Source organism: Ochotona curzoniae, unplaced genomic scaffold (assembly GCF_017591425.1).
Source record: "Ochotona curzoniae isolate NIBS_2020 unplaced genomic scaffold, NIBS_Ocur_1.0 scaffold_2453, whole genome shotgun sequence".
NCBI lineage: Eukaryota > Metazoa > Chordata > Mammalia > Lagomorpha > Ochotonidae > Ochotona > Ochotona curzoniae.
In genome coordinates, this window is record NW_024467094.1 from 7,633,408 (window position 1) to 7,656,646 (window position 23,239).

At 57.7% G+C, this 23,239-nt stretch overlaps 5 protein-coding genes and 3 non-coding genes across 12 annotated transcripts; 1 reads left to right on the forward strand and 7 right to left on the reverse strand.

Annotated features, from left to right (window-relative positions):
* The first annotated feature begins 960 nt into the window (after positions 1 to 960).
* SOX15 (SRY-box transcription factor 15) lies at positions 961 to 2,428 on the forward strand. Its single transcript, XM_041001566.1, has 2 exons — positions 961 to 1,569; positions 2,135 to 2,428. The coding sequence occupies exons 1-2, from the start codon at positions 1,061 to 1,063 to the stop codon at positions 2,304 to 2,306; spliced, it is 681 nt and encodes a 226-aa protein (XP_040857500.1). The 5' UTR covers positions 961 to 1,060; the 3' UTR covers positions 2,307 to 2,428.
* On the reverse strand, positions 2,395 to 5,214 carry MPDU1 (mannose-P-dolichol utilization defect 1). 3 transcript variants are annotated; one of them, XM_041001562.1, is made up of 7 exons: positions 5,058 to 5,205; positions 3,922 to 3,987; positions 3,667 to 3,799; positions 3,412 to 3,497; positions 3,207 to 3,325; positions 2,994 to 3,104; positions 2,649 to 2,876 (listed from the first exon to the last, which is right to left on the reverse strand). In XM_041001562.1, the coding sequence occupies exons 1-7, from the start codon at positions 5,158 to 5,160 to the stop codon at positions 2,748 to 2,750; spliced, it is 747 nt and encodes a 248-aa protein (XP_040857496.1). In that variant the 5' UTR covers positions 5,161 to 5,205; the 3' UTR covers positions 2,649 to 2,747. The 3 variants fall into 3 exon arrangements, with proteins under 3 accessions (XP_040857498.1, XP_040857496.1, XP_040857499.1); XM_041001564.1 differs by lacking the exons at positions 3,207 to 3,325; positions 3,412 to 3,497 and having other exon boundaries at positions 2,395 to 2,876; positions 5,058 to 5,214; XM_041001565.1 differs by lacking the exons at positions 3,922 to 3,987; positions 5,058 to 5,205 and having other exon boundaries at positions 3,412 to 3,533; positions 3,667 to 3,755.
* Positions 5,215 to 6,288: 1,074 nt separating this feature from the next.
* CD68 (CD68 molecule) lies at positions 6,289 to 8,369 on the reverse strand. The gene is made up of 6 exons (XM_041001561.1): positions 8,171 to 8,369; positions 7,671 to 8,092; positions 7,411 to 7,530; positions 7,234 to 7,312; positions 6,970 to 7,140; positions 6,289 to 6,677 (listed from the first exon to the last, which is right to left on the reverse strand). Exons 1-6 carry the CDS (start codon positions 8,214 to 8,216, stop codon positions 6,541 to 6,543), a joined length of 975 nt encoding a protein of 324 aa, XP_040857495.1. The 5' UTR covers positions 8,217 to 8,369; the 3' UTR covers positions 6,289 to 6,540.
* Positions 8,370 to 8,833: 464 nt separating this feature from the next.
* On the reverse strand, positions 8,834 to 13,816 carry EIF4A1 (eukaryotic translation initiation factor 4A1). 3 transcript variants are annotated; one of them, XM_041001559.1, is made up of 11 exons: positions 13,759 to 13,816; positions 12,669 to 12,717; positions 12,185 to 12,317; positions 11,740 to 11,879; positions 11,137 to 11,173; positions 10,546 to 10,655; positions 10,272 to 10,415; positions 10,055 to 10,192; positions 9,882 to 9,971; positions 9,566 to 9,645; positions 8,834 to 9,477 (listed from the first exon to the last, which is right to left on the reverse strand). In XM_041001559.1, exons 1-11 carry the CDS (start codon positions 13,779 to 13,781, stop codon positions 9,333 to 9,335), a joined length of 1,089 nt encoding a protein of 362 aa, XP_040857493.1. In that variant the 5' UTR covers positions 13,782 to 13,816; the 3' UTR covers positions 8,834 to 9,332. The 3 variants fall into 3 exon arrangements, with proteins under 3 accessions (XP_040857493.1, XP_040857494.1, XP_040857492.1); XM_041001560.1 differs by having other exon boundaries at positions 9,566 to 9,583; positions 11,005 to 11,173; XM_041001558.1 differs by having other exon boundaries at positions 11,005 to 11,173; positions 13,759 to 13,815.
* LOC121170566 lies at positions 9,699 to 9,842 on the reverse strand. The gene has a single exon (XR_005885993.1). It is a non-coding gene; the product is annotated as a small nucleolar RNA SNORA67 (small nucleolar RNA).
* LOC121170585 lies at positions 10,753 to 10,891 on the reverse strand. Its single transcript, XR_005886011.1, has one exon. It is a non-coding gene; the product is annotated as a small nucleolar RNA SNORD10 (small nucleolar RNA).
* LOC121170574 lies at positions 11,379 to 11,519 on the reverse strand. The gene has a single exon (XR_005886000.1). It is a non-coding gene; the product is annotated as a small nucleolar RNA SNORA48 (small nucleolar RNA).
* A 520-nt stretch (positions 13,817 to 14,336) lies between the features above and the next one.
* SENP3 (SUMO specific peptidase 3) lies at positions 14,337 to 23,193 on the reverse strand. Its single transcript, XM_041001119.1, has 11 exons — positions 22,936 to 23,193; positions 21,456 to 22,184; positions 19,527 to 19,766; positions 19,331 to 19,442; positions 18,841 to 18,988; positions 18,664 to 18,711; positions 18,199 to 18,276; positions 15,657 to 15,794; positions 15,401 to 15,484; positions 15,257 to 15,307; positions 14,337 to 14,844 (listed from the first exon to the last, which is right to left on the reverse strand). The coding sequence occupies exons 2-11, from the start codon at positions 22,171 to 22,173 to the stop codon at positions 14,734 to 14,736; spliced, it is 1,728 nt and encodes a 575-aa protein (XP_040857053.1). The 5' UTR covers positions 22,174 to 22,184; positions 22,936 to 23,193; the 3' UTR covers positions 14,337 to 14,733.
* Between the last annotated feature and the right edge of the window lie 46 nt (positions 23,194 to 23,239).

The window sequence follows — 23,239 nt, forward strand, 5'->3', positions numbered from 1 at the left end:
TTATCCGCGGCTCCAGCATCCTCACAGCCTCTCGCCTCTTGGATGTTGTCTTGGGTGTCCTAGCTTGTCTGCCACACTGATGCTGATTTTACCTTCAGAACCTGTAGGCTTGGGCAAGTTGGGTTTGGGGGTTGCAAGCTGGAGCAGGGCTTAAGTTTTCTCATCTGGAGAAGGTTGACTCCTCTACCCCCAAGCACCTGCTGGGATGACTCAGGAGACAAAAATGGCCTGCCTCCCTGCTGGCCTTCCTGGCCCCAGGGGTAGGTCAGGCTGGGTTAAATTAAGGAACCACTGCCACCAGAAAAAGGGTTAGGGTGGGGATGGATTGCTTCCAAATTGGGTTTAGCACAATCCTGACCCTCAGGGTATTGGATCAGCCTGTGCTTGATCCCACCATGGAAGAGAATCAGGTGAGGCTGAGATTGCTGGAGTTTAAGAAGGGAGGGCCCACAATCAGCAAGGACTGCTAGGCCCGACAGCTCAGATAGCTCGGCCTTGGGTGGGGAGGGGGTGTGGTGGCCTGCGGGAAGTGTTAGCGGCTGGGAAGAACAGGACACCAGCTTGGCCTTCGGGAGAAAGGGGTGTTGGAGGCCACGCTCTGGGAGGGGCTAGGGAGGAGTCAGTGTTTAAAGCTGTTACCGCGTCTGGCCCGCCAGCCTCAGATCCAGCCCAGGTGCGAGAGGCCTGCGGCACCAGGGCGCCTTGGCAGCGGCAGGGACGCTGGGGACCCACGGAGCAGCGCTTCTCACCTCCCCAGAAGGTTTGTCAGTCGGGTCACAGCAGCAGGGACGGGGGCCGGGGGCCGGGGAACTTTGATAAAACAGGCAAGACCACCTCTCCAGTGCAGGGATACTGGCCAGCAGGTCCTGCTTCCGACTCTGCAAGGCGTGCCGGATTGGCTGGGAGCAAAGACTCCATTTCAAAAACTCCGAACTGCAGGTGGCCTGCGCCTTCCAAGGACCCGACCTTCCTTGTCTACGACTCAGTTTGGGGAGGACACATATAAGGGCCCACAGCTCACCTGGAGGGGACCTCCTTTAGGACGCCTTTCTGCCTCCTCATGGCACTACCTGGATCCTCTCATACCCAGGCCTGGAGCCTGGAGCCTCCCGCTCCCCTAGCAGCCACGGGACTCCAGGAGCCGGAGGGCGCTGGCAGCCCCGGCGCCCCGGTCTCTGCTGGGCCTCCCCAGGAAAAGGTGAAGCGGCCCATGAACGCCTTCATGGTGTGGAGCTCCGCTCAGCGCCGCCAGATGGCGCAGCAGAACCCCAAGATGCACAACTCGGAGATCTCCAAGCACCTGGGCGCGCAGTGGAAGCTGCTGGGCGAGGACGAGAAGCGGCCCTTCGTGGAGGAGGCCAAGCGGCTCCGCGCCCGGCACCTGCGCGACTACCCCGACTACAAGTACCGACCTCGGCGCAAGACCAAGAACACGGGCGCTGGGTCAGCGAACGCCAGCCAAGGAAACGGCGGCCAGCCCTGGGAACCAAGTTTTGTGACCACCCCAGTGAACAGGGGTTTTGGGTACCAGCCCCCCAACTACTCAGCCTACCTGCCGAGCCACTACAGGTGAGTGCCGAGGAGAGGAAGCTGGTGTCTGGCTCCGAACCTGGGAGAGGGAGGGAGACCCTGAACCCGCCCCAGCAGAGGCCACTGGGCAGCTGCCCTCTCCTGTACCCTCAGGGAGCTGGGCAGGCAGGGTGGTGGGTCCCGGTGGTTCATCCTTCTCCATGGGGGCATTCCAGTCTCAGCCAGGTAGCCGCCCTACAGGTGCGGTGCACAGACCCTGCAGGCTGGTTCCTGGCATCTCCCGCCATGTCCTGCTTCTGGCCCCAGTGTGACCCAGCTTCCTCTCACTGCCCCTCTTCCCGCCTAGTGCAAGCAGCGGCCAAGCCCATCGTGCCCCTTCCTGGCCTGCTGCCCCAAAATGGAACAGCGCCCAGCATGCATGCAAGTCGGAGCTGGAGCGTGCCTGGACAGGGCAGGGCTGGGCTGCTCTGCGTGCCATCTGTGGGGCTGGTTCCACCCGCTGCACCCAGCGGGCTGGGTGGGGGACAGACTGTACCCCTGCCTGCCCGTCCTGGGGTTCCCAGCAGGAAGCAACCTGTAACCCCCCACTCCCTTCTCTCTGCAGCTCCTCCCACTACAAAGCCAAGGCGCCCCTGCCCTGCTCCGTCCCTCAGAGTGACCCAAGGCTCCAGCCGGCCGAACTGCTGCCCTCCTACAACCCCTACCCATCCCCTGGCACCCATGCTCCCTACAGCTCCCCGCAGCCCGGCGCTCCCCTGCCCCTCACCCACCTCTGACCCACATGGATGTGGATCTAACAGTAGGACCCACCCCCCCACGCACACCTGTTTCTATAAAGCAGTTTTGTACCAGCCAACCAGTCAGCTGCCTTGGAGTCTTTAATGTCCCATCCTCCATCCTTCCCGCCTCCCTCCTGGACCTGCCAGGGCAGAAACCTCCACCCCGGGTCCTGCCTGAGTCATCCTGCCCTTTTTCCTCCACATGCACTGGGGTTCAGGCCACCAGCACCTCCTCAGGCCCACCACCCAGGAGAGCAAGGGGTGGGGATTGCTGCTCTAAGGGGCAAATCCAGGCACATCGCCACAAGGTCCCGGTCCTGACTAAGGATCTGGCTCAGAAGTCCCCAATTGCAGGGGGATGGAGAGCAAATTCCACAGCCTGGCTCAGGGCGCAGGGGCATGCAGCACCCCAGTGGCTGCCAGTGGGCGCCAGTGGGCCTACTGCTCCTTCTTTGGCTCTTCGTGGGGGATTTTGGCGTTCCAGTAGAGGAGGACCTGGGCAGCGATGAGGCCGTTGCAGAGGGAGGAGACCACAAAGATGCCAGCCATGAGGTAGTCTCCGGTTTCCTGGTTGTGAGAGGCAACTAGCGTCAGTCAGCACCCCAAAACACTACTCAGAGGGAGGCACATTGGCCCTCGGTGGGGAGAGAGCGCCCTCTGGAGGTGGGGAAGGGGTGTGTTCACCTGAATGGAGGTGAAGATTCGGGTGAGCGAGCCCCCAAAGAGCAGGAAGACAGTGATGGCCGAGAGCTGGCCTGTGTGCCCATTGCGGTAGTTGGTGGCCGCCTGGAGCAGCTAGAGGAGGACATGAGACCTTTGGTATCTTCGCCTCGATTTCCTCATCCCCACAGTCTGGTGCTCCCACACAGGCAGGGCACCCCTGGTCCCGGGACCCACCTTGCCTGCCACCACAGCAGGCATGTTGGAGGCCTGCAGCAGAGTGACGACAGCCGAGGGGGTGAGCGGTGACAGCAGCCCCAGCAGGAGGAGGGCGTAGCAGGCAAGGAAAGCCGCGCCTAGGGTGTAGGGAGACGGGCAGGGCCTCAGCACCTCTCAGCACCCACCCACGGTGGAGGCCCACCCCTGGCCGAGCCCCTAGCACCTCTGGCGCTCTGTCCTCGGTAGTGCATGACCAGGTAGCAGATGGCGAGCGTCTGGAGCATCAGGAACAGGGCTTCGCCCCAAGAGCTGTGGGGTCAAGAGTTTGGAGGGAAAAAGGCAGGCCTGGAAAGAGGCAGGCAAAGCCTCCATTGCCTGTCCACGTGGGGAGGTCATTCTCTCTTTACCATCTCCCTCCAGGGGCCCCGCTGACTCTGCCCATGGTGGAGGGGAGGGGGCCGAAGGGTGGGCCCCTCACCTGAAGGGGAAGTTGTGGGTGATGCTGTAGACCACGGTCCCGGTCAGCGCCACCAGGTCCAGCACCACCGACTGGAGACTCAGCCCTTCCGCACTCTTGGCTCGCAGGAGTTTAAATACCTGGGGCAGCTTCACTGTGGGGAGAGCAGCACAACACAGCTACACAAGGACTGGAGGCATGCCAGCCGCTTCCGGTTAGGGGAGCCCCGTCCAGCCCTCAGCCCACAACGGGAAGGGAGGGTCCTCGGGTACGTACCCAGCAGCGAGCCGGCCACGATGCCCAGCCCCAGCCCCTTGCTGAGGAGAATCTTGAGGCAGGGCACTAAGAGAAAAAGAGGTAAGCAGGGAAGGAGGCCTGACTTCAAGTCCTGCCTCTGCTCGGGCTGGCAGCAGCTGCCGGCTCCGCTAGTCCCGCCTGCGGGGGATGCTGGCACTGGGTGCCCGGGCTCCTGGCTGGCTGATGTGGGCACTGAGGAGTGAAAAGTGAAAGAGGGGCCTCTGTGGTTCCCTCAGAGAAGCCTCTACATTCCTGACACCTGTAAGGCTTCCTGCTCTTTTCCCGTTATCAAGCGCGGGAACGCTCCATGGCCGTGTCCCTGATCCCTGGCTCAAAGGCTGACTCTCACACTTATTTGGTTTGCCTTCTTTTTTCTTTCTAGATTTACAAGATCTGAAAGTCAGGGAGGGAAAGACTGAAAGTCAGGGAGGGAAAGAGAGATGGATCTTTCACCCACTGGTCCCGATTGCCAAATGGTAGCAAGGGCCAGGGCTGGCTGGACTGGGCTGAAAGCAGAAGCCCGGAACTCGAAATCCGGGTGGCTAGCGTAGCTGGCAGGCGCCCAAGAACTTGGCCACCACCTGCTGCCTCCCAGGCTGCGCCTCAGCAGGAAGATGGACTGGAAGGGGAAAGGCGGAGGCCTCAAAGCTGGCGACGCCCCACACAGCGCATAACCCGCTGCACAGCACTGAGCCTCGGGCTTGCTCGGCAGCCTTGAAGGCTTGCCCCCCACCGCCCACTGCGGCGCAGCCTGGCAGGGCCCGTGGGCGCAGAGGGAGGCGGCATGAAGCACGGGGCTCGCGTCCGAAGGGCAAGGACAGACGTGGAGGCTGAGGGAGCCTCCGGGAGAGCCCGCGTTCTTAGAGGCCTCCGTCCACGCGTCACCGGCACTTAGACCGGCCGCAGGTGTCGATCCCATCATTGTTCTGTAAATCGCAGCCTTTCGGCTCTGCAGACCGCTCACGCGTCCCACCCCCAGGCGGCCGACTCCCCTCCCGGCGCCACTTCCGCCCTCTCAGGACGCGTCTTCCGCTCGCCGCCGCCGCTGCCACTTTAAGTCGCTGCCACTATTGGCTAGCGGTCGCTCGAGCAGGACTTCGCTGATTAAAACTCACCATGAAGCAAGTCCCATTGGACGAAAAGGCGGTCGTAGCATTTCTCAGGTAAAAGGAGCGGCACCAGCACCCGTTTGAGCAGAACGTCTATCTCCGGCGCCATGTTGCAAAGGTAACTTCCGCCAGTCTCTTCAGGCCGCCATCGATTGGCACTGCGCATGCGCGCCCGAGCAAGCTGCCTGTCATCTCGCGACAACTTAAGCCGCCCCGCTCCACCCCACCAACTTTCGCCGCTTCTACGCTACCCTCGCTCTAGTGGCGTGAAATAGATCTCGCTCAGAGACCTTGTTTGGACGCGCCCCGCTCGTGGAATTTTAAAGCGTGTCAGAGCTCTGCGCTTGCGCAGTTAGCTCTCTCGCGCTTTTGTTTACGCTTCCATTTGGGAAGCGAGATTTATCCCTCCTCCCGCCAGACGCCATCTTGTCTGCTCGTGGCCAACTTTACACGCGTATTGTTCTACGTGGAGAAAGAAGGCTCGTGAATCCCCAACATGGCGTTGGGCGGGGCTGCCGTCATTCTGTAGTCTCCGTGCTCCTGGCGTGTCTGGAGGGAACGACGCCCTGAGGCCCGGCACGGGCGTGCGCGGACGCCGTGCTCCCGCTGCCTGTGTCCCCGGGCCTTGCAGGACGGGACGAGGCGGGGAGGGAAGGGGCCGGGCCGCCCCGCACCACGTGTTGACCGAGGCCGAGTCGGCCCCTGGGGCGCCCACGCGGCCGAGGGCCTCACCCCAGCACGCCGCAGGGTCCCGCGGGGGACACCCACCCGTGCCCCCATTGGGGGTCAGCCGGAAGCCCCTCTGCTAGGATTTCCTGCTGTCTCTGGAGACAGGGCGCCGTGCCAGTGGCGCTGCTGCACAACCCCCGTGGCCCTGTCCTGGTGGCCTGAGTTATGGCTCCGTCGGCCTGGGCAGCAGGTGCCCCCTGGTCAGTGGCCGCGGCCCGTTCATAGCGTGTTTCACAAGGACTTCCTGGAGCCCTGGGGTCAGCCCGTGCACAGGGCAGGCCATTGCGGGTGCTCAGGAGTCTAGGGAAGTGAAACTCCATGGCTCGCCCTCGTGCTGGGGCCCCCAGCTGTCCCGGGGGTGCTCAGGGAGCTGCATGGCGAGGACAGGGAACTGAATGGGCCCCAGGAGAGGGGCAAAGGGGGAACCCTGGCACAGTCCGCTTCGACTGCGCACGCCTCATCCTTCGTAACTGCTGCACACGGCTGTGACTCAGCCCAGGGAGGCATGTGACAACAGACTCACTGCTTTTAATCCTGTCAGGACAGGGGAGCCCGAGGACCAGAGTAGGTTTTACTGCCCTTCGGGGGGGTGGGGTGCTGGGTGCCGTTGAACTCTCGTCCCACCCACATGCACACAGTCAGTCCACTGATGTTGCTGGGAGTCACGGGAGCAAGAGAACTCGTGTCCTTGAGTCAGCTGTCGGGGGAGGTAACGTGACCAGTGGTGCCCCCAGGACTGAGGGCCTTTGGGGGCTGGGGTTCAGAGGGCCTGGTAGGCGGACGGGCGTCTCCGGGTGACACAGAAGGCCACAAGCACCAGAATGAGGAGACCGAGGAGGATCAGGCCGATGATGAGAGGCAGCAGGATAGATGGCTGGTCGGTGGGACAGGAGAAGCCTGATGGGAAGATAGTGTGGTTGGCACAGAGGCACAGAGGGACTGGGGGCTTTGGGAGATTGCTGAGGACTTGCAGGGGAAAGCACCAGACGGGCTGGTGGAGGCTGAGGGGAGAAGGAAGAAGCCCGGGACACCTCTAGGAGCTTCCATTGAACAATCAGGTCCCAATTGCACCATGTCCCTGACATACTGGCAGAGTGGAAAAGATGCGACATTAGTGGGTGAGGACCAGTGTCAGTGCGGGCCTGTTGCAGCCTTGGACGCAGGGGGTGATTTGAGGAGGGGGTCTTACTTGGCCCAAAGATGCCTGTCGGGGACAGCTGAGCAGCTTGGACCCTGAGGGAGAGCAGGTCTAGGTGCAACGTTGGGGAGACGGCAATGCTGGCGTTGCTGCAGCTGAAGCTCCGGCCCAGGGGTGCCTGGAGATCTTGGAGGGAAGAGTTCCAAGCGGAGAACGTCCACTCTGGAGTAGGGAGAGGGAGTCAGGTACTGCCACCGCCCCCCGCCCCCCAACTTAGTCCCTTCAGGCAAAGAGAGGAGGGCAGGAGAGACTCACGTGCTGCCTGGGGAAAGGTCACGTTGTACTCCACAGCCATATAGCTCAGGTAGACCGTGCTCTGGTTCTGCTTTGGGTCCTGCAAGGTTAATGGCAGGGCGTGACAACCATGTCCCCAGAGGGAACCGGCGGGGAGGGGCCGTGGGAGGGGCGGAGGGCGGCAGTGAGAAGTTGTACCTGTGTGAATCCCAGGCTGAGCTGTCCAGAGGGGAAGGAGAGAAGCAGGCGGGAATGGGGATCCTCACAGCTCCCCAGGGGTTTGGTTTTGTTGGGGTTCAGCACAGAGATGCCCCACGCCTGCGGAAGTGGAAGGTACAAGTGGTCATGAGACTGCAGGGCTTCTTCTGTCCCCACCTCTCCTCTTCCTCTTTCCCCCCCTCCGCGTGAACCACAGCAGGACTGGCCGCTGTCCTGCCCTCCGACTCCTTCAGCCTCACCTGTCCTCCACTTCGGGTTTGGTACAGGATCCGGATCTGAATGCCAGCTTGGAGCTGGACGCAGGGCTGCGAGCCATTCTTCCATGTGTAGGTCCCAATGGCCTCCCTGGAGCCTGGGCTGGGGCTAGGAGAGGGTGGTGGTGGGCCTGGGGGAAGGTGGCTGGTGGGGAGTGCTGAGGTGGTCGTGGTGGTGGTGTTGCTGGTTGTAGGGTGGGCTGTGACATTCCCATGGCCTGTGGTGGGAATGGCAGTGGTGGGTCTGTGGCTGGTGGTGCCTGGAGTGGTGGTGTTGGGGCTCTTGGTAGTCCAGTGGCTGGTTGTTCCCGAAGTTGTCGTGCTCTCTGTCGCTGTAGGTGTCACCGTGAAGGATGGCAGCAGAGTGGCCGACTTCTTGTGAGGCCAGGCTTCCCCTGTCCCCTGGGCTTCCAGCAGAGAGGCCGGTCAGTGCCCCCAGACAAGCTGCTTCCCAGTGCTCCCCGCTCCTCTCCCCTGCTCCTTACCTGCTTGCAGTGCCAGCAAAACCACAAAAAGCACGGGCAGCCTCATGGCAAGACCAGTCTGCCTCAAAGTCCAACTCTTAACTGGTAGTCAGTTGCTCAACCCTTTTCCTCCAGCCTTCTCTCGGAAGAGGAGGAAACAAAATGTGTCTTACTTCCTGCGAGATAATCCCACCCCTAACCTGACTCAGGCACCACAGCCCCAGCCACCCATCTCTTAGTCACTGGTCATTGGTTAAGGGACTGTTCTATTGGTCCCAGCACCCTAAATGGGAGGTTTCAGAGCCCAAGTGAAGGCGGCCAGCACATGAATAGAGAAATGAGCTGGAGCTAGGAGGCAGCTGATTGGCAGGAAGCTGAAGCAAGTGGTTATAATTGGCTCAGGCGCAGGGAGCCACACTCTGTGGAGGTGAAATGAAGCAACTGTCTATTCCCCTTCCCATTCCTCTCCCATCTACTTCCTCTTAGTGGAGACATGTGATGCACTTGACAGCAAACACCCAAACCTTCAGTGGGGTCGCATTCCCCCAGTACACTTTCTCTTTGTGTCAAAACATTTCCATTTAGGAAGTCAACATGAAGCACACAGCTAAAAACAGTCTGGCTGTAGGGTGCTTGACATACCCAGAAGCAGGTGGAGGAAAGGAAGAAATGAGAAGCCCAAACTGGCAGTTTCCAAGTCATTTTATTCAGAATTTTGAGTTTGCTTCCTGAATCAATAAATACTATACAAAACAATGTAAAAATGGCTACCATTTTATCTCCCCTGCTCCCACAGCTGGGTTCAACCACTGGGCAACCTCACTGGTGCCTCCCTGCACTTTTTGGTCTAGCACAGGAGGTTGAATACCTTGGAGAACCCCTACATCAAGTGTGGAATTCAGCTGGGAACAGAGAGCTTCTGGGACCTGGAGGTAACTAGGTTGGGGAAGTGGGTTAGTGTTTTTTTCTTTTTGGAGACGGCGCCTGGGGCAAGAGCCTACCCCAAAGAAAAGGGTTTCTAGAATGTTCACGGTTCCTTCTTTTGCCTCAAAAAGTGACATTTATTCAAAGAAAAAAAAATGACAAGATGTCCATCCCTTGGCTCCCTCCCCTCCCCCCTCCTGCTGCTCCTCAACCCCTGAAGGACTGAACCCCAGGTGGGGGCTCGTAGCAGGCCAGCCCTTCAGATGAGGTCAGCAACATTGAGGGGCATCTCCTCAATGGAGGTGTTGTAGAAGGTCTCAATGTCTCGGAGAGTCCTCTTGTCTTCCTCTGTCACCATGTTAATGGCCACACCCTTACGGCCAAATCGTCCACCACGCCCAATTCTGAAAGACAGGGGTATGGAAGACATGTATGAAAAACCTCCAGCTAGGAATTAAGGGGGTTGGGCAGGAGGCTCAGACCCACACTCACCTGTGGATGTAGTTTTCCCTGTTTGTGGGAAGGTCATAGTTGATGACTAAAGAAACTTGTTGCACATCGATGCCTCTGGCCTGCAACGAGAGAGAATTCAGTGTTGGGGCGAGGGAACAGTGATGACTGCTGTGCATGTAGGCAGCCGAAGGCAGGCACAGGAAGCCAGCATGCCTGGGCCCCCTCAGTCTTCAGGCATGCCAGGTGCTCTTCCAAGTTGCTACTTTCCAGTCGGAGGCACTGGTCAGGCCCCGTGGAAGAGGGAATCACCTTGGACCTGGTGCTCTCCTCCGCAGCCCTGGAAGACTTTACTCACCAGCAGGTCAGTGGTGATGAGCACTCGGCTGGAGCCCGAGCGGAACTCCCTCATGATCACATCTCGTTCCTTCTGGTCCATGTCTCCGTGCTGGGGGAAGAAATGGCAGGATACAGTAGGCACACAGGCTCCAGGTACATCTGCCCCAGGTCTGCAAGCCCAAGAAAACTCACCATGGCAGAGACTGTGAAGTCCCGGGCATGCATCTTCTCAGTGAGCCAATCAACCTTCCTTCGGGTGTTGATAAAGATGACAGCCTGGGTTATGGTCAGGGTTTCGTACAAGTCACACAGGGTGTCCAGTTTCCACTCCTGGAGGTGGGGGAGAGACATCAGTCAGGGGCTATACCCAGCTACTATACCAAGGTCCGCCTCCTGCTCCAGGCCCCACCTCTCGTTCTACATTGATGTAGAACTGGCGGATACCCTCCAGGGTCAATTCTTCCTTCTTGACAAGAATCCGGATGGGGTCCCTCATGAATTTCTTGGTCACTTCAAGCACATCGGAAGGCATGGTAGCCGACAATAAGACCACCTGATGGGCAAAGTTGAGCCTCAGAGCAGGTACCACCTGATGGTGCCTGCGCCCCCTTTCCCCAGCTCCAATACCCAGTGTTTCTATGTGAGATGTGGCCTTCCAGCCAGCTCCTCACTGCCTTTCTCACCTGGGTGTTGCTGTTGAGCTTTTGGAATATGTCATAGATCTGGTCCTTGAATCCACGACTTAACATTTCATCAGCTTCATCCAGTACAAACATCTTGATATATTTGGGAGCTATAGAAGTGGGGGAGAAGAAAAAAACTACCATGTAGCAACCTGTTCAACAGGCAGCGTGGCCCACCTTCATGAAGAGGAAGGAGGCAGGCCTTCTGCTCTCAGGGTATGATGTTTGATCCTTTGCCAGGACTCCCCGACAGGCCAGACAACAGCCTGGGAAGTAGAACACTCCCTGGGCTGAGGTGACAGGGCAGCCAAGGCTCAGATGACACGCATGGGGTTCATCACAGAGCAACCTTCAGGGAAGAGAGGCCTGGAGGCCTTGGGAATGAGGCTGGCTAAGAGGGAAACACATGGTAAGATGTATATAGAGCTGGGGGAGGGGACAGAAAATCGGGCTACTCACACAGGTATCTCCGGTTAAGCATGTCGAATACACGGCCAGGGGTCCCCACAATGATATGGGGAGCTTCCATTTGTAGTTTTTGCACCTCAGCACGCACGTTGGTACCCCCAATGCAGGCATGACAGGATGCACCCATGTAATCTCCTAATGCCATGACCACCTTTTGTATCTGAACCAGAGGAAGACAGGTGTGCCAATGTTAGCCACACCCATGTTTTCCATACTTTCCAGCAGCCCAAAGTTGAAAACTGACCCATTTAATTCACTCCATTAAACACAGTTCAAAGAACCACATGACATAAACATGGGACATTAAACCCTTACCCCCCACTGCAAGCCCTGTCACCCGTGCTTTAGACCCGAAATGCAGATTCTTCTGTGCCCTAGGCATGAAACAGCTCTGGCCACCAACAGGCATCAAGCTAGGATGAACAAAGGACTGCATCTGCTCTGCCCCTGGCTGATATAAGAGCAACATCACAAGCAAGATGTCTCCTTGCCCATTGCCAGGGGCGGGGATCAGTCACCCAACTTGCCCAGCCAGTCAAGGCTCAGCCCAGCCATCTTCCCATTAACTCAGGAAGTAGCAGTTGTGTTTAAGTGGGGAATACCACATAATTGTAACCCAGTAGATCTTCAGAGGTGAAAAATCAGCGACCCACTTCCTCTAACCAAGGATCTGTTCCTGAAGAACACGCTTCTGGCGTCAGCCCTCCTGTACAGAGCCACACTCACCTGCTGGGCTAGTTCACGAGTGGGTGCTAGGACCAGGGCCTGGGTGGCCTTCAGGTCCAGCTCTATCTGCTGCAGAATCGATATGGCGAATGTGGCCGTTTTTCCCGTCCCAGATTGGGCTTGAGCGATCACATCATAACCTAAATACACAGAAATTAGACCTCACTCTGAAAGCCCTGACTTAAGTACCTAATGATGAAATTAACAAGGAACCGAGCCTGAAGTGCTTCACAAACAATACTTTATCACCACACGAAGGGACAAATCAAGGAACAGACCGCGCTAAGCTAGCAAACAGGACCAGCAGCCCACATATCCCAGACCAAAAGACAAGCTGGGATAATCGGAGTTGCTTTGTCCCCAGCCAATAGGAGGTGGGAACCATCTACACGCAGTAATCCTTTGAGGCTCAGGGCCAACTCCAGACATGCTGTGGGGGTCTCACCCTTGATACAAGGAAGAATGGCACGCTGCTGGATGGCAGAGGGCTTCTCGAAACCATAGGCGTAGATGCCGCGCAGGAGAGACTCGGAGAGGTTCATGTCATCAAAGCTATCCACGATCTCATTCCAGTTACTCTGTGGGAAGCAAAGGGATATGAGTTTTACTTACTGGGGCTCAGGCTGTGCCAACATTCCAGCTCACCCGTCAGGGAAGCCCACTCACAGGAACGGAGTCTGATTAAGAGGCAGGATCCACTCTAAAAGTGGGTCTGATACACAAAATACAAACCGACGTGCCGCAAACCACGGGGAAGACTCCAATGCATTCCAGCTTTCCTATGAGTACGAGGTCACCCCACGCACAAAACTCATCTTCAGCTCTGTCCTAACTCAAACCTGCCAAGTCTCCCGTTCTAGAAGCCGGGAACAGCACTCGAGGGACGCCCGGGGAAGGGAGTGGGCAGTGGCGGCAGGGTTCAGTCTCACCTCAATGACACCTTCGGGTTCCATCCCATCGGGGCCATTGTCTCTGGATCTGTTGATTTAAAGCATGGGTTGGGTGCCCTGCGGACGCACGTGGCACATCACACATCCCCACAGGCTCTACACCAAGCAGCCGGCCAAGCCCGATGCCATCAGCTCGCCCGCTCAGACACCCTGCGGTCCCTTCCCAGCCCAGTCAGGCCTCTTGCCCGGTCCTGCGCGCAGCGGGGGACACGCGCCCCGAAAGCACACCCGGGGGCTCAGGGGGCCGGATGCGGTGCTGGCCGCCGCCCACGTGTCCCGGGCCCGCGCGGCTCCCAGGCCCCGCGCGCCGGAAGTCCCGCCCTCCGCCTCGCTTCCCCACGTCACTCCGCCCTCCGGCCGGTCCCCCCCGTGCGGTGCCCGGATGTGGGAGGCCGCGGGCGGTGGCGGCCTCGCGCACAATGAGCCCCGGCCGAGCCAGCCCAGGGGGTGGGGGAGATTGCACAACACTCGGCAGCCAAGCGGGCCGGGGGGAGGGGACCGCCGCAGGCCGCCATGTGCTCGGCTCCCGACCCCCGCCCGCGCCCGCCCCGCCGCGAACTGGCGTCGCCCTCCCGTACCTCAGGCCGCTCACCCCCGCAGGAGAGTGGACCTGCCCATCCGCAGTGTGCCACTTGCCCGGCTCGTGCGGCAAAATGGACCCGCCCGCCCGACGCCGGGTGGGCTCCTGCTGCCTCACGCGGCCGCTCCTCGGGGTTAGGCTCGGTCCTGGCCGTCAAGAAAACCAGCACCTTGAACGGCCGGCTTCCGCCCGTCCCGCCCGTCGCGAGCCAAGCCCGCCAGAACCCCGCGGCCCCGCAAGTCCGCGCGGAGACCGCCCCGGCCCGGGAGGCCAGCGCCTCCTCCCGCGCCCCACGCCAGGCCGCGCCCTCGCTCGGCCCTCGGCGCACGGCGGCCCGGCCCTCCGGCCTCGGCCGCCATCCTCCCCGGGGCCCCGACGTGTCCTCCCGACTCGGGTCTCCCCGCCTCCCTGGTGGGCTGGAGCGGAGCGGTGCCCTCGGCGGGGAGCGGCAGCCCGAGGAGCCCCAGCCTCTTGCAAGTGCTTTCTTACCGGGAATCCTGGCTCGCAGACATGATCCTTAGGAACTAGGGCGGAGTGCCCGCCTATCGACAACTTATAGAGCGCCCGACCCCGCCCCAGCCATCGCATTGGCCTGGCCGCTTCGGCCCGCCTGGCGGCGCTCGGCAACTCGGCGTGACGTCCGTCCGTAGGCCCTTTGGCACGAAGCCACCATTGGACGGCTTGAGCGCCTGTCAAAGTGAAGGCCCGCCCCGCCGCCTTATTGGCTAGTGTGCCGCCTTTCTCGCCGGCACGGAAGTGACATACCCTAGTCTGGCCTCGAGGCCTGGCAGCCATCTTGGGGCCTTGCATCCTCACACGTGCAGAGGCGCTGGCGTCCCCGTCACGTGGCTCCGCCGAGCCTATCCCGCGAGGGGGCGTGGCCTCAGCCTCGGGGCCGCCGGGCCCCCGCGCTCCAGGTTCCCCGAGCTTCTGCCCTGCAGCTCCGCAGGGCTGGACGGCACCGGACGCACCCCGGGGTGACGCCCGCCCCGGGCTGGCGGGGCTCAGTCCCCTCCGCGTTCCCGGCTGACGGGCCTCCCAAGCTGTCCACAAAGAACACCACTCCCTTATCTCCAAAGGATCCTTTATTGACCAGAGCAGGACCGTGGCATTTATATATATATATAAAAAACGTTTGCAGATCCGGCAGGCAGAAATCCCTTTGCCCGCCCACCACCCCCAGCACTGATTTCCTGCCCCTGCACACGGAAGGGGGAGGCCGTCCACCTCGGCCTGACACCAGGCCACCTCCCTGCAGGCAGGGAGGGAAAGGGCTTTGCGGTGGCCATCCCCTGCCATCAGAAATCAACGAGTATTTTCTCAAAAAAAAAAAAAATACAGAAATCAAAACATTTAAATATGAAAAACCAAAGGAACTGGGTGAGGAGAGGCCAGAGAGGAAAGGGAGCGGAGCTTCTCGGGAAGGGGCTCCTTGGCGCCGGCGGTGTGGGGCTGGGGCGAGGCTCACACGGTGAGTTTGCAGTGACACAGCTCCTTGTAGATCTGCCGGCGGAGTTTGGGCATGTCCTGCTGGGTGAAGCTGAATGGCTGCGACAGGGCCAGGTGCTTGCAGTACTGGGTGTTAGAAAATAGACGTGAGAACCAGCCTGGGACCCCCAGTGCATCCCAGCACATGACCTGTGCTAGCAGCTTCACAGGAGAGCCTCCGCCTCTCTCACAGAGAACCATTTCATGTCACATACAAAGGGAACTGAAGTCCTGCACCTGGGCTTTGCAAGCAGTCCAGCTCTAAACACTAGCCTTCTTACTCCATGACACTGGTGAGATTGCTCCGTGTTTAAGAGGCAGAGGTTAGGAGAGAGCTCCGTGGGAGCCAGGGCGGGGGTCCCAGCATGTCCAGGGTCCCAGCATGTCCATGCAGAACAGGCTGGGAGCCAAACGAGGGACCCCTTGGCACTCCCCCACCTTCCCCGCCCATTTACCCCAACTGACTCCCGAGCCACAGGAGTAGGCCCCATCTGCTTACCTGCAACACAAAGGCGCCACAGTCACTGTCGTTGTTCTGTCTGGCCACATTCTAGAGAACAGAGAGGCGGGTCCTTCACCTGCAGACTCGCAGGCCCGACTTCCGTCTCTGCCGCTTCCCGATAACCCCCTTCTGGAAGCTTACCATTTTGAAGTAACCTTTCCAGCCCTGGTGGAAATCCAGTCGGTCTTTCTTCACTGCCTCTGCCTGCAGATACTTGGCAATATGCTATATGTTTGGGGGAAAAGAAAGTGATGTTCTGTGCTTCTAATGGGCCCCAGGCCAAGGTCAAAGCAGCCACCATGCCCAGGTCACTCCCCAGAAACCCAAAGCCTGCCCTCCCTCCTGAAATGCCCACCAACCCTCCACTTTACACCCATCTTCATCTTCCCCTTCAAACCTTAGGACAGCGACGGTTCAGGGTGCGCTGAGAGTCAAAATAGGTGATGGTTCGTCGCCTCACATCAACAGAGATGAGGGACCAATGCACTTCCAAGTGGATGGGGATGAGCAGTAGCTCCTTATTGAAGATGTCCACCTAAAGAAAGAGCACCAGAGCTCAGCTACCATGCAGAACAGTCCTGCTGCGACAGGCTGGGAGGCCAAACGGGAGGTCACAGAGCAAAGCCTGCAAATGTGAAGCAAGCCAGCTGTGGATGTTTGTTTTGTTCTTTAATTTTTAAAGATTTATTTATTTTTATTGCAAAGTCAGATATACAGAGAGGAGGAGAGACAGAGAGGAAGATCTTCCGTCCAATGATTCACTCCCCAAGTGGCGGCAATGCCGGCACTATGCCGATCCAGAGCCAGGAGCCAGTACCTCTTCCCGGTCTCCCGTGAGGGTGCAGGGTCCCGACTGCTTTCCCAGGCCACAAGCAGGGCCACAGAGATTAGAAACAGTGTCCATAGGGGATTCTGGTGTGTGCAAGGCAAGGACTTTAGCCGCTGGGTTACTGCGCAGAACCCAGATGTTTCTGTTCTTAAGAGCAAGGGAGTACAGCAGAATGTAAGAAGATGGTATCAGACAGGGCAAGTAGTTGCCACACAAGAACAACAAGCACCGAGCATCTTAAGAAGATAGGCTCAGGGCCCAGCACGGAAGCCTAGTGGCTAAAGTGCTCGCCAGGCTGCTTTCTTGGCACCCTCAGCTACTGCAGTCTCTTGGGGAGTGAAACACTGGACAGAGGATCTTTGTCTCTCTTTCTATGTAAATCTGCCTTTCCAAATAAAAATAAGTCTTTTTTTTTTTTTTTTTAAAGACAGGTTCAAGATTAGTGAACCAGGCTGCCAGAATTCAAATCCAGCTCCTCCCTTACCTGCCAATGATCACAGGCAAGCTACCCAGTAACATCAAAGACCTGTTACCTTCTCTGTGGGAGAGTGGAAATAATAATAGTGCCTACAGTTCATCTGAGAATTCAGCTAGCTAAAATTCACACGAAGAGCAGTGCCCGGCATGAAGGACATGCTCCCTCAGCTACTCCTCAAAATCCTACCACAAAGCTGTTCTGTTCATGTTCACAGATGAGGAAACTGCAGCTGGGAAAAGTCAACTCAGCCACTCGAGTTAAGAAATGGCAGAGCTGGGATTCGAACTTGCATGTAGGCTGCCCCAGCTTACACAAAAATAGGCCTGCCAGGTTTCTGAGGGTATAAGCTCATGAACCTGGGGACAAATACTGGAGCAATGGTCTTCTCTTTCTGTACAAATGTCCTCTGACTGAACTGAGGGCAGGGAAACCAGAGGTAAAACCAGCTCTTGCTTTTAGTCAAACCGTGCCCTTCCTTCATGTCTCCCAGGTACACAGGCCATCCAGTCATCCCCCTCCATTTCTTTCTTCTTTCTTCACTTTCCACATCGGACCTAATGGAAAGTCCCACTGCTTCACCATATTTATTTTTTTCTTTCTTTTTTTACTTGACAGGCATATTTTTACAGAAGAGAGAGAAAGAGAACTTGCATCTGCTGGTTCACTTCGTGAGTACATTCAACAGCCAGAGCTGAGCTGATTAAAAGCTGGGAACCAGGAGCTTCTTCTAGGCCTCCTGTGTGGGTGCAGGGGCCCAAGGACTTGGGGGAATCCTCTGCTGCTTTCCCAGACTATAACCAAAGAGCTAGATGTAGCCAGGTCACAAACTGGCACCCACATAGGCCACTGGCATGATTAGCCTTGGCACCACTGTGCCAGCTTCTGGCCTTACCTTTAACACTTCACTGGAAGAAACTACTCCAGTAGCCACTTGGAGAGTGAACCAATGGATGGAAGGTCTCTCCCTCTCTATGTAACTCTACCTTTCAAATAGAAATAAAACAAATCTTTAAAAAGCAAAACAGGGTCCAACACAGTAGCCAAGCGGCTGGGGTCTTTGCCTCGCATGCTCTGGGATCCCATATGGGCACCAATTCATACCCCGGCTGTTTCACTTCCCATCCAGCTCCCTGCTTGTGTGGCCTGGGAAAGCAGTTGAGGACGGCCTAAAGCCTTGGGACCCTGCACCCGCGTGGGAGACCCAGAGGAAACACCTTGCTCCTGGCTTCAGACTGGCTCAGCTTCAACATTACAGCCACTTGGGGAGTCAACCAGCAGATGGAAGACTTTTCTCTCTTGCTTGCTTTCTCTCCATATAATCTGATCTGCCTTTCCAACAAAATAAAGTTCTTTAAAAAAATTCTTTCTAGGCCACTCAAAGGACCCAACTCTCAGGCTATTGGATTACTCTGCCTTATTCTACTCACAGCACTCGTCACTAGCAGAAAGATATCATTTGTTTATTCTTACATTCCATGGACATATAGTTGTATTTAATACTGAATCCTCAGTAGGTACAAATGTTGGGCACACAGAGGACATTTACTATTTGGACAATGATGAATGAACAATGGGCAGGAAATGCCTTGTCTAAGGCCGTGCAGGACACAGCAACGGGGACTCATAACTCACATTTTTGGTCCACCTTTTCACCCCATCGTATCCCTTGGTGCGGAGCTTATCATAGAAGAAACTGTTGAAAAAATGCACCTGTGCCAATGACGCAAAAGAACTGGATGAGATTGCAGCCCTCACTCTCTCCCCCAGTCCCTGCTCCCACGCCATTCCCACTGCATGCGCTCTCAGCATGGGCTCAACCCCCACTCAAATCACTGCCAGTACCACAAAAATTGTTAGCTTTATCTTACAGATAGCTCCCATCCCAATTCTTGTGGTTAGCCATAGGGCAAAATAATAAAGACTGCCAGAAAGTTAAAAAAATAAAATTGATTATGCAGGGCCAAGATTATAGATTTGAAATTAATGGATTATCACATGCTACCTCTCCGAGAATCAGACTTTTTATACAAAGTGGGAGACTGCAAAGCTGCATAGAATGGCCTATTTCAGCAGACAGGAGTCTCTGGGTTTACCTACCTTTTCAGGGACTGTGTCCATGACCAGGTCTCCATACATATTCATCACCTGGGGGAAGATGGGAGACAACCTGCCATAGGGGAGGAGACAAAGGACCACCACTCCCCGACGCAGAGGACCCAGATGCTCTGCTCTCTTAAATCCCCTCTTAGGTCTAATTCTTTACTTTCTTCTTACCTGGTCATTGAGCCAGTTCTGTCCATACAAGGTCCCCAAGTCGTCCATGGTCAGCACATGCCGCTTATAGGCCACCCGGAAGCCTCTGACCATGGCATTGCCAGGCATCCGCTGGTAGGACTGGATCAGCTGCAGCACCAGGCCCTTCCTGAGTAGGCCAACGGTAAAAGAGAGGAGAGATGTGGCAGTCAGATGTACTACTGTTGCCCAGAATAAGAACCTAAACCCCAACTTTTTTTTTGAGGGGGGGCTTTTTTAAAGACCTGCTAACAGCCTACTCCCCAGAAAAGTGTGCAGGAATACTCCACGAGTCTACCTACTGTGTTGGGGTCCCAGGCAGCAGCCCCCAGGTCTGTGCACAGGACTCTGCACATTGCCTGCAGCGCCCTCCTTTTCCCCAGGTACAGCCCAAGAAAAGAGGCAGCCATGTTCTTTCTTCACGCCCCAGCTCCCAGCCTCCTTTACAGGACAGTCATTTTCTGAGCCTCACCTGGAAGGCGTAGAGAACTCCTGCTGGAAAATGTCCTCCAATTTCTCTACAACCTCATCAGTGCTGAGGGGGATGAGGCTACCGTATGTTTGAAGGAATTCGTCCAAGATGCCTGGAGGAGGAAGAGAAGGAGGTGAGTACTGCCGTTGGGGGCCGGGTTCCGCAGAGGGAGGGAGACGTGCCCCACGCTTCTTACTCTGCACGCAGGTCACATGCTCCTCGCGCAGGGGGCTGTGCTGGCCAGCTTTCTCCCCAGGCTGCTCGGCCTCCTCCGAGGGGCCCAACTCAGAGCCCTGGAAAAGCTCCTGGGCTACGTGGTCCCCAATGCTGCAGACATTGCTGATGAGGATGCTGGCATCAGGGGGCGCAAGGCTGCGCTCCCCTTCTGGCCCAGGTGGCCCCCCAAAACCATTGGGCAGAGTACACGAGAAGAGGCCTAGAAGGCAGACAACAGGACTGGGTTGAGAAAGTGGGAGACCATAGAGGACTAAGGGAAGCACACAAACAGTGGGTTGGCACTTTACAAAATGGAGACCCCCCCCAAAGCCTGAAACAAGAATATTCCGCAGACTCTAACGGGACAGAATAGAGTTTCTACTCTGACACAGGAGGGAAACAGAAGACGAGAATTCAGCGTGATGGGATTTTCAAGCCTTCCCTTCCCCAGGTTATACTCCCCCTCACCCGGGACAGGAAGGTGGTACCATGTAACCAGGCCCCACCCCCCCAGGACATGGGGAGGAGCACCCTCTCTGCCGTCACCACATAAACGTATGTATACAAGATGAATATCTAAATCTCTCTTCTACCTTTTCCATCTCTGCCCACTCTATGAGATTTCCTTACCTTTTAAATAAAGACCCTACCACCACCACTAAAAAAAAAATCAGGGTTGTCACCACCAATTATTGTCTATCAGCCAGCATGGCACCCTGGCTGCAGTGAAGAGTCAGTGCTGTGCAGGGAGGAACCATGGCGCAGCAGCAGTGTGGAATCACGCCATATCCCAGGCCAGAGTGCCTAGCATCAAGTTCTGCTCTACATTTCATTTGGCCAGTAGGCCTGGGAGACACCCCATGATGGCTCCTGCCACCCACAAGGGGGAATCCCAGGGAAGTTGTAGCTCCAGGCTGTGCTCTATCCAGCCCTACCCATCACAGGCATTTTTTTAAAAAAGTTATTAACATTAATCTTTTTATCTGAAAGAGAGAAAGACAGAGATCTTCTATCAGTTGGTTCACTCCCCAAATAGCTGCAATGGCCAGAGCTGGGCTAATCTGAATTTAGGAGTGCAGAGGCTCCTCTGGATCTAACACACAGATGCAGGTGCACAAGGGCTTGAGCCATCTTCCGCTGCCCTTCCAGGCCACAAGCAGGGAGCTAGATGGGAAGCGGAGCAGCCAAAACTCCAACAAGCACCCACACAGGATGCTGGCACCACAGGTAGAGGCCCAGACTACCGTGCCATAGCACTGGCCTCTATTTACCCAAAAGCCAGTTTGAAAGAATTTCCAGCCTCCGGTTTTCCCTAAATGGTCACAAGAGCCAGAGCTTGTCTAGTTTGAAGCCAGCAGCCCCCAGCCTTCTCACATATCCCACACAGATGCAAGGTCTGAAACGCTTTGGGCCATATTCTGCTGCTTTCCCAAGATACAAGCAGGGAGCTGGTTAGGAAGTAGAATAGCCAGGATGTGAACTGATACCCACATGTGATGTCAGTGCCACAGGCATTACACCACAGCGTGGGACCCTGTGGCAGGCATGTAGGCAGGGAAACGCTAGATGGAAGATATATCTCTACCTCCATTGCTGTGCCTTAAGTACTTGAATACTGCGTAGAAACAAGAGAGCTTGAAAAGTGTTCGGGTGGAGTTCTCAGAAAGGGAAATCTCTGACAAGAATGTCCCACACAGTCGCAGGGATGCTGCTACAAGAGGGAGAGCACACTCCTGGGAGAGGCCACGTGAGGACGGTGACTCCCGTGGATGCGCACACTGGCTCTCAGCCCAACAGGCCGGGAGGAGCACCTTCCGCCCTCCTGCCCCAGCCTCAAGTCTCACCACACCAAGAGACACCTGACATTCCGGATGCTTAGCCCCCCTCCCCACCACCTCTGCCACCTTACCGGAGTCGGGGTCCAGGGGAGACTTTGGAGTCCATCTTAGTCCATCTTCCTCCAGGGGGGGCCCAGAGAGCACTGGAGGAGACCCTCTCACCCCATCCTCAGCCATGAGAGCACTTAGCAGACCCAGCCGGGGTGGGGGTGGCCCCCGGGGGGAGTCAAAACGACAGCATGGGGATGGCACCTGTGGCGTCGCACCCCCTTCCTGGGGTGAAAGATGGTTCTTGGGGTGCGCCAGGCTCCGCCGGCGGCCCCGGTGGCGCCCCCAGAGCTTCCAGTGGAATGTCAGTGAGGTGCTTTTGGAGTAGAGCAGCATCCGGAAAGCTCTCAGGGCGCGGCGGCGGCGCTGCGAGCAGGTTTTCCGATGACTAGGGCGAGAAGGGCGAGGCCGCTGCGATGATGCTCCCATCTGAACCCATCTGGGGGGCAGCCTCCAAGCGGCCACCTCCTCCTCCTCATCTTCATCTTCCTCTTCCTCCTCCTCATCCTCCTCTTCGCTAGCTGATGCATCGAAGGAGGGTCGAGGGACAGAGAGGCGCCTTGCAGGTACTGTGGTCCCGGACCCGGGATCCGGCCCGAAGCCACCACCTGACTTGAGTCGGGGTTTGGGGGGTGGGGGCCAACGAAGCCGTTCTCGCCTGGGACTGGAGTAAGCTGGGGCTAGGCCGGGCTCCGGAGGCTCAGGGCCCCAAGAGCCGGTCCCCTGGACCGTTTCTTTCATCTTCCAGCACCCTGTGGAACAGAGGTTTTGAACCTGAGCATCCAGTCAGGCCCCTCCGCCCGGCTTCCTTAGCGCATTCAGATGCAAATAGACTAAGGAAAGAACATGAACACCAACACAACTTCAAAGCATCCCCGTGAATACCACGGCCTACCAGGGACACCTTGCCATCATCTTGCCCAAAGGAAAAAGGCCCGCCTTGGCGATCAGTAATTACTGCTGGAACCCCGCGTCCAATTCGGTGATTTCAGACTGAATTTTTCTCCATTTTAATTCAACCAGGGCTGGCCTCCCCGAAACCCTATACCTCGGCTCAAAAGGGCGGCTCAAAATGGGACTCCTAAGGTACTCAAGTTCAGGGAAAGTGCAAGGGGACAGTTCTCGAATGAGGAGGGGAAGGTAGTGTGGATACGTTGAGGTCATCTCACGTGGGAACGGGGATGCCAAGGCTACGGTTCAGGGGGACAGACTCTCAGGGAGAAAAAAAAAAAAAAGAGGGAGCATTTGGAAGAAACCCGAAAATGAACGGCAGCGGCAGTGAAGCAGCCCAGCCGAGGCGCCGGGGACTCCACGGAGCCGCGCGAGCCCAGCCGACCCAGCCCACTCGCCCAGCCCAGCCTCCCGGACCAGGAGGAGTCCCCCCCACGATGGCTGTGCAAGCCCCTTCGGGGGGCTTCCCGGCCGCGGTGAGATGGAGGAGCGAGACCCGGGGAACGCACCACCGCAAGGCAGGGGGAGGGGACGAGGAGGGGGCGTCCTCACCCGGAGCGGGGAAGCCGGGCGGACGGGGGTCCCCCGAGGGCGGGCGTCTCTGGCCTCAGGCTTCCCGGCTCATCTCTCTCCGGCGACGGTGGCGGCCCCGCCACTCCTGCTGTCCTCCGGCGCCGCCGCCTTAATTCAGGATCCCAACGCTTCAGGGGCGCGCGCCGCCGCCGAGCCGCCCCGCCGCGGCCGCCTCCAGGCTCTTCCTCAGCCTCCACCTCCGCCGCCACCAGCACCACCTCCCCCTCCTCCTCCTCCCTCCCCGCCCGCGAGCCCCAGGCCCACCGGCTGTGGCGGCGCAGAC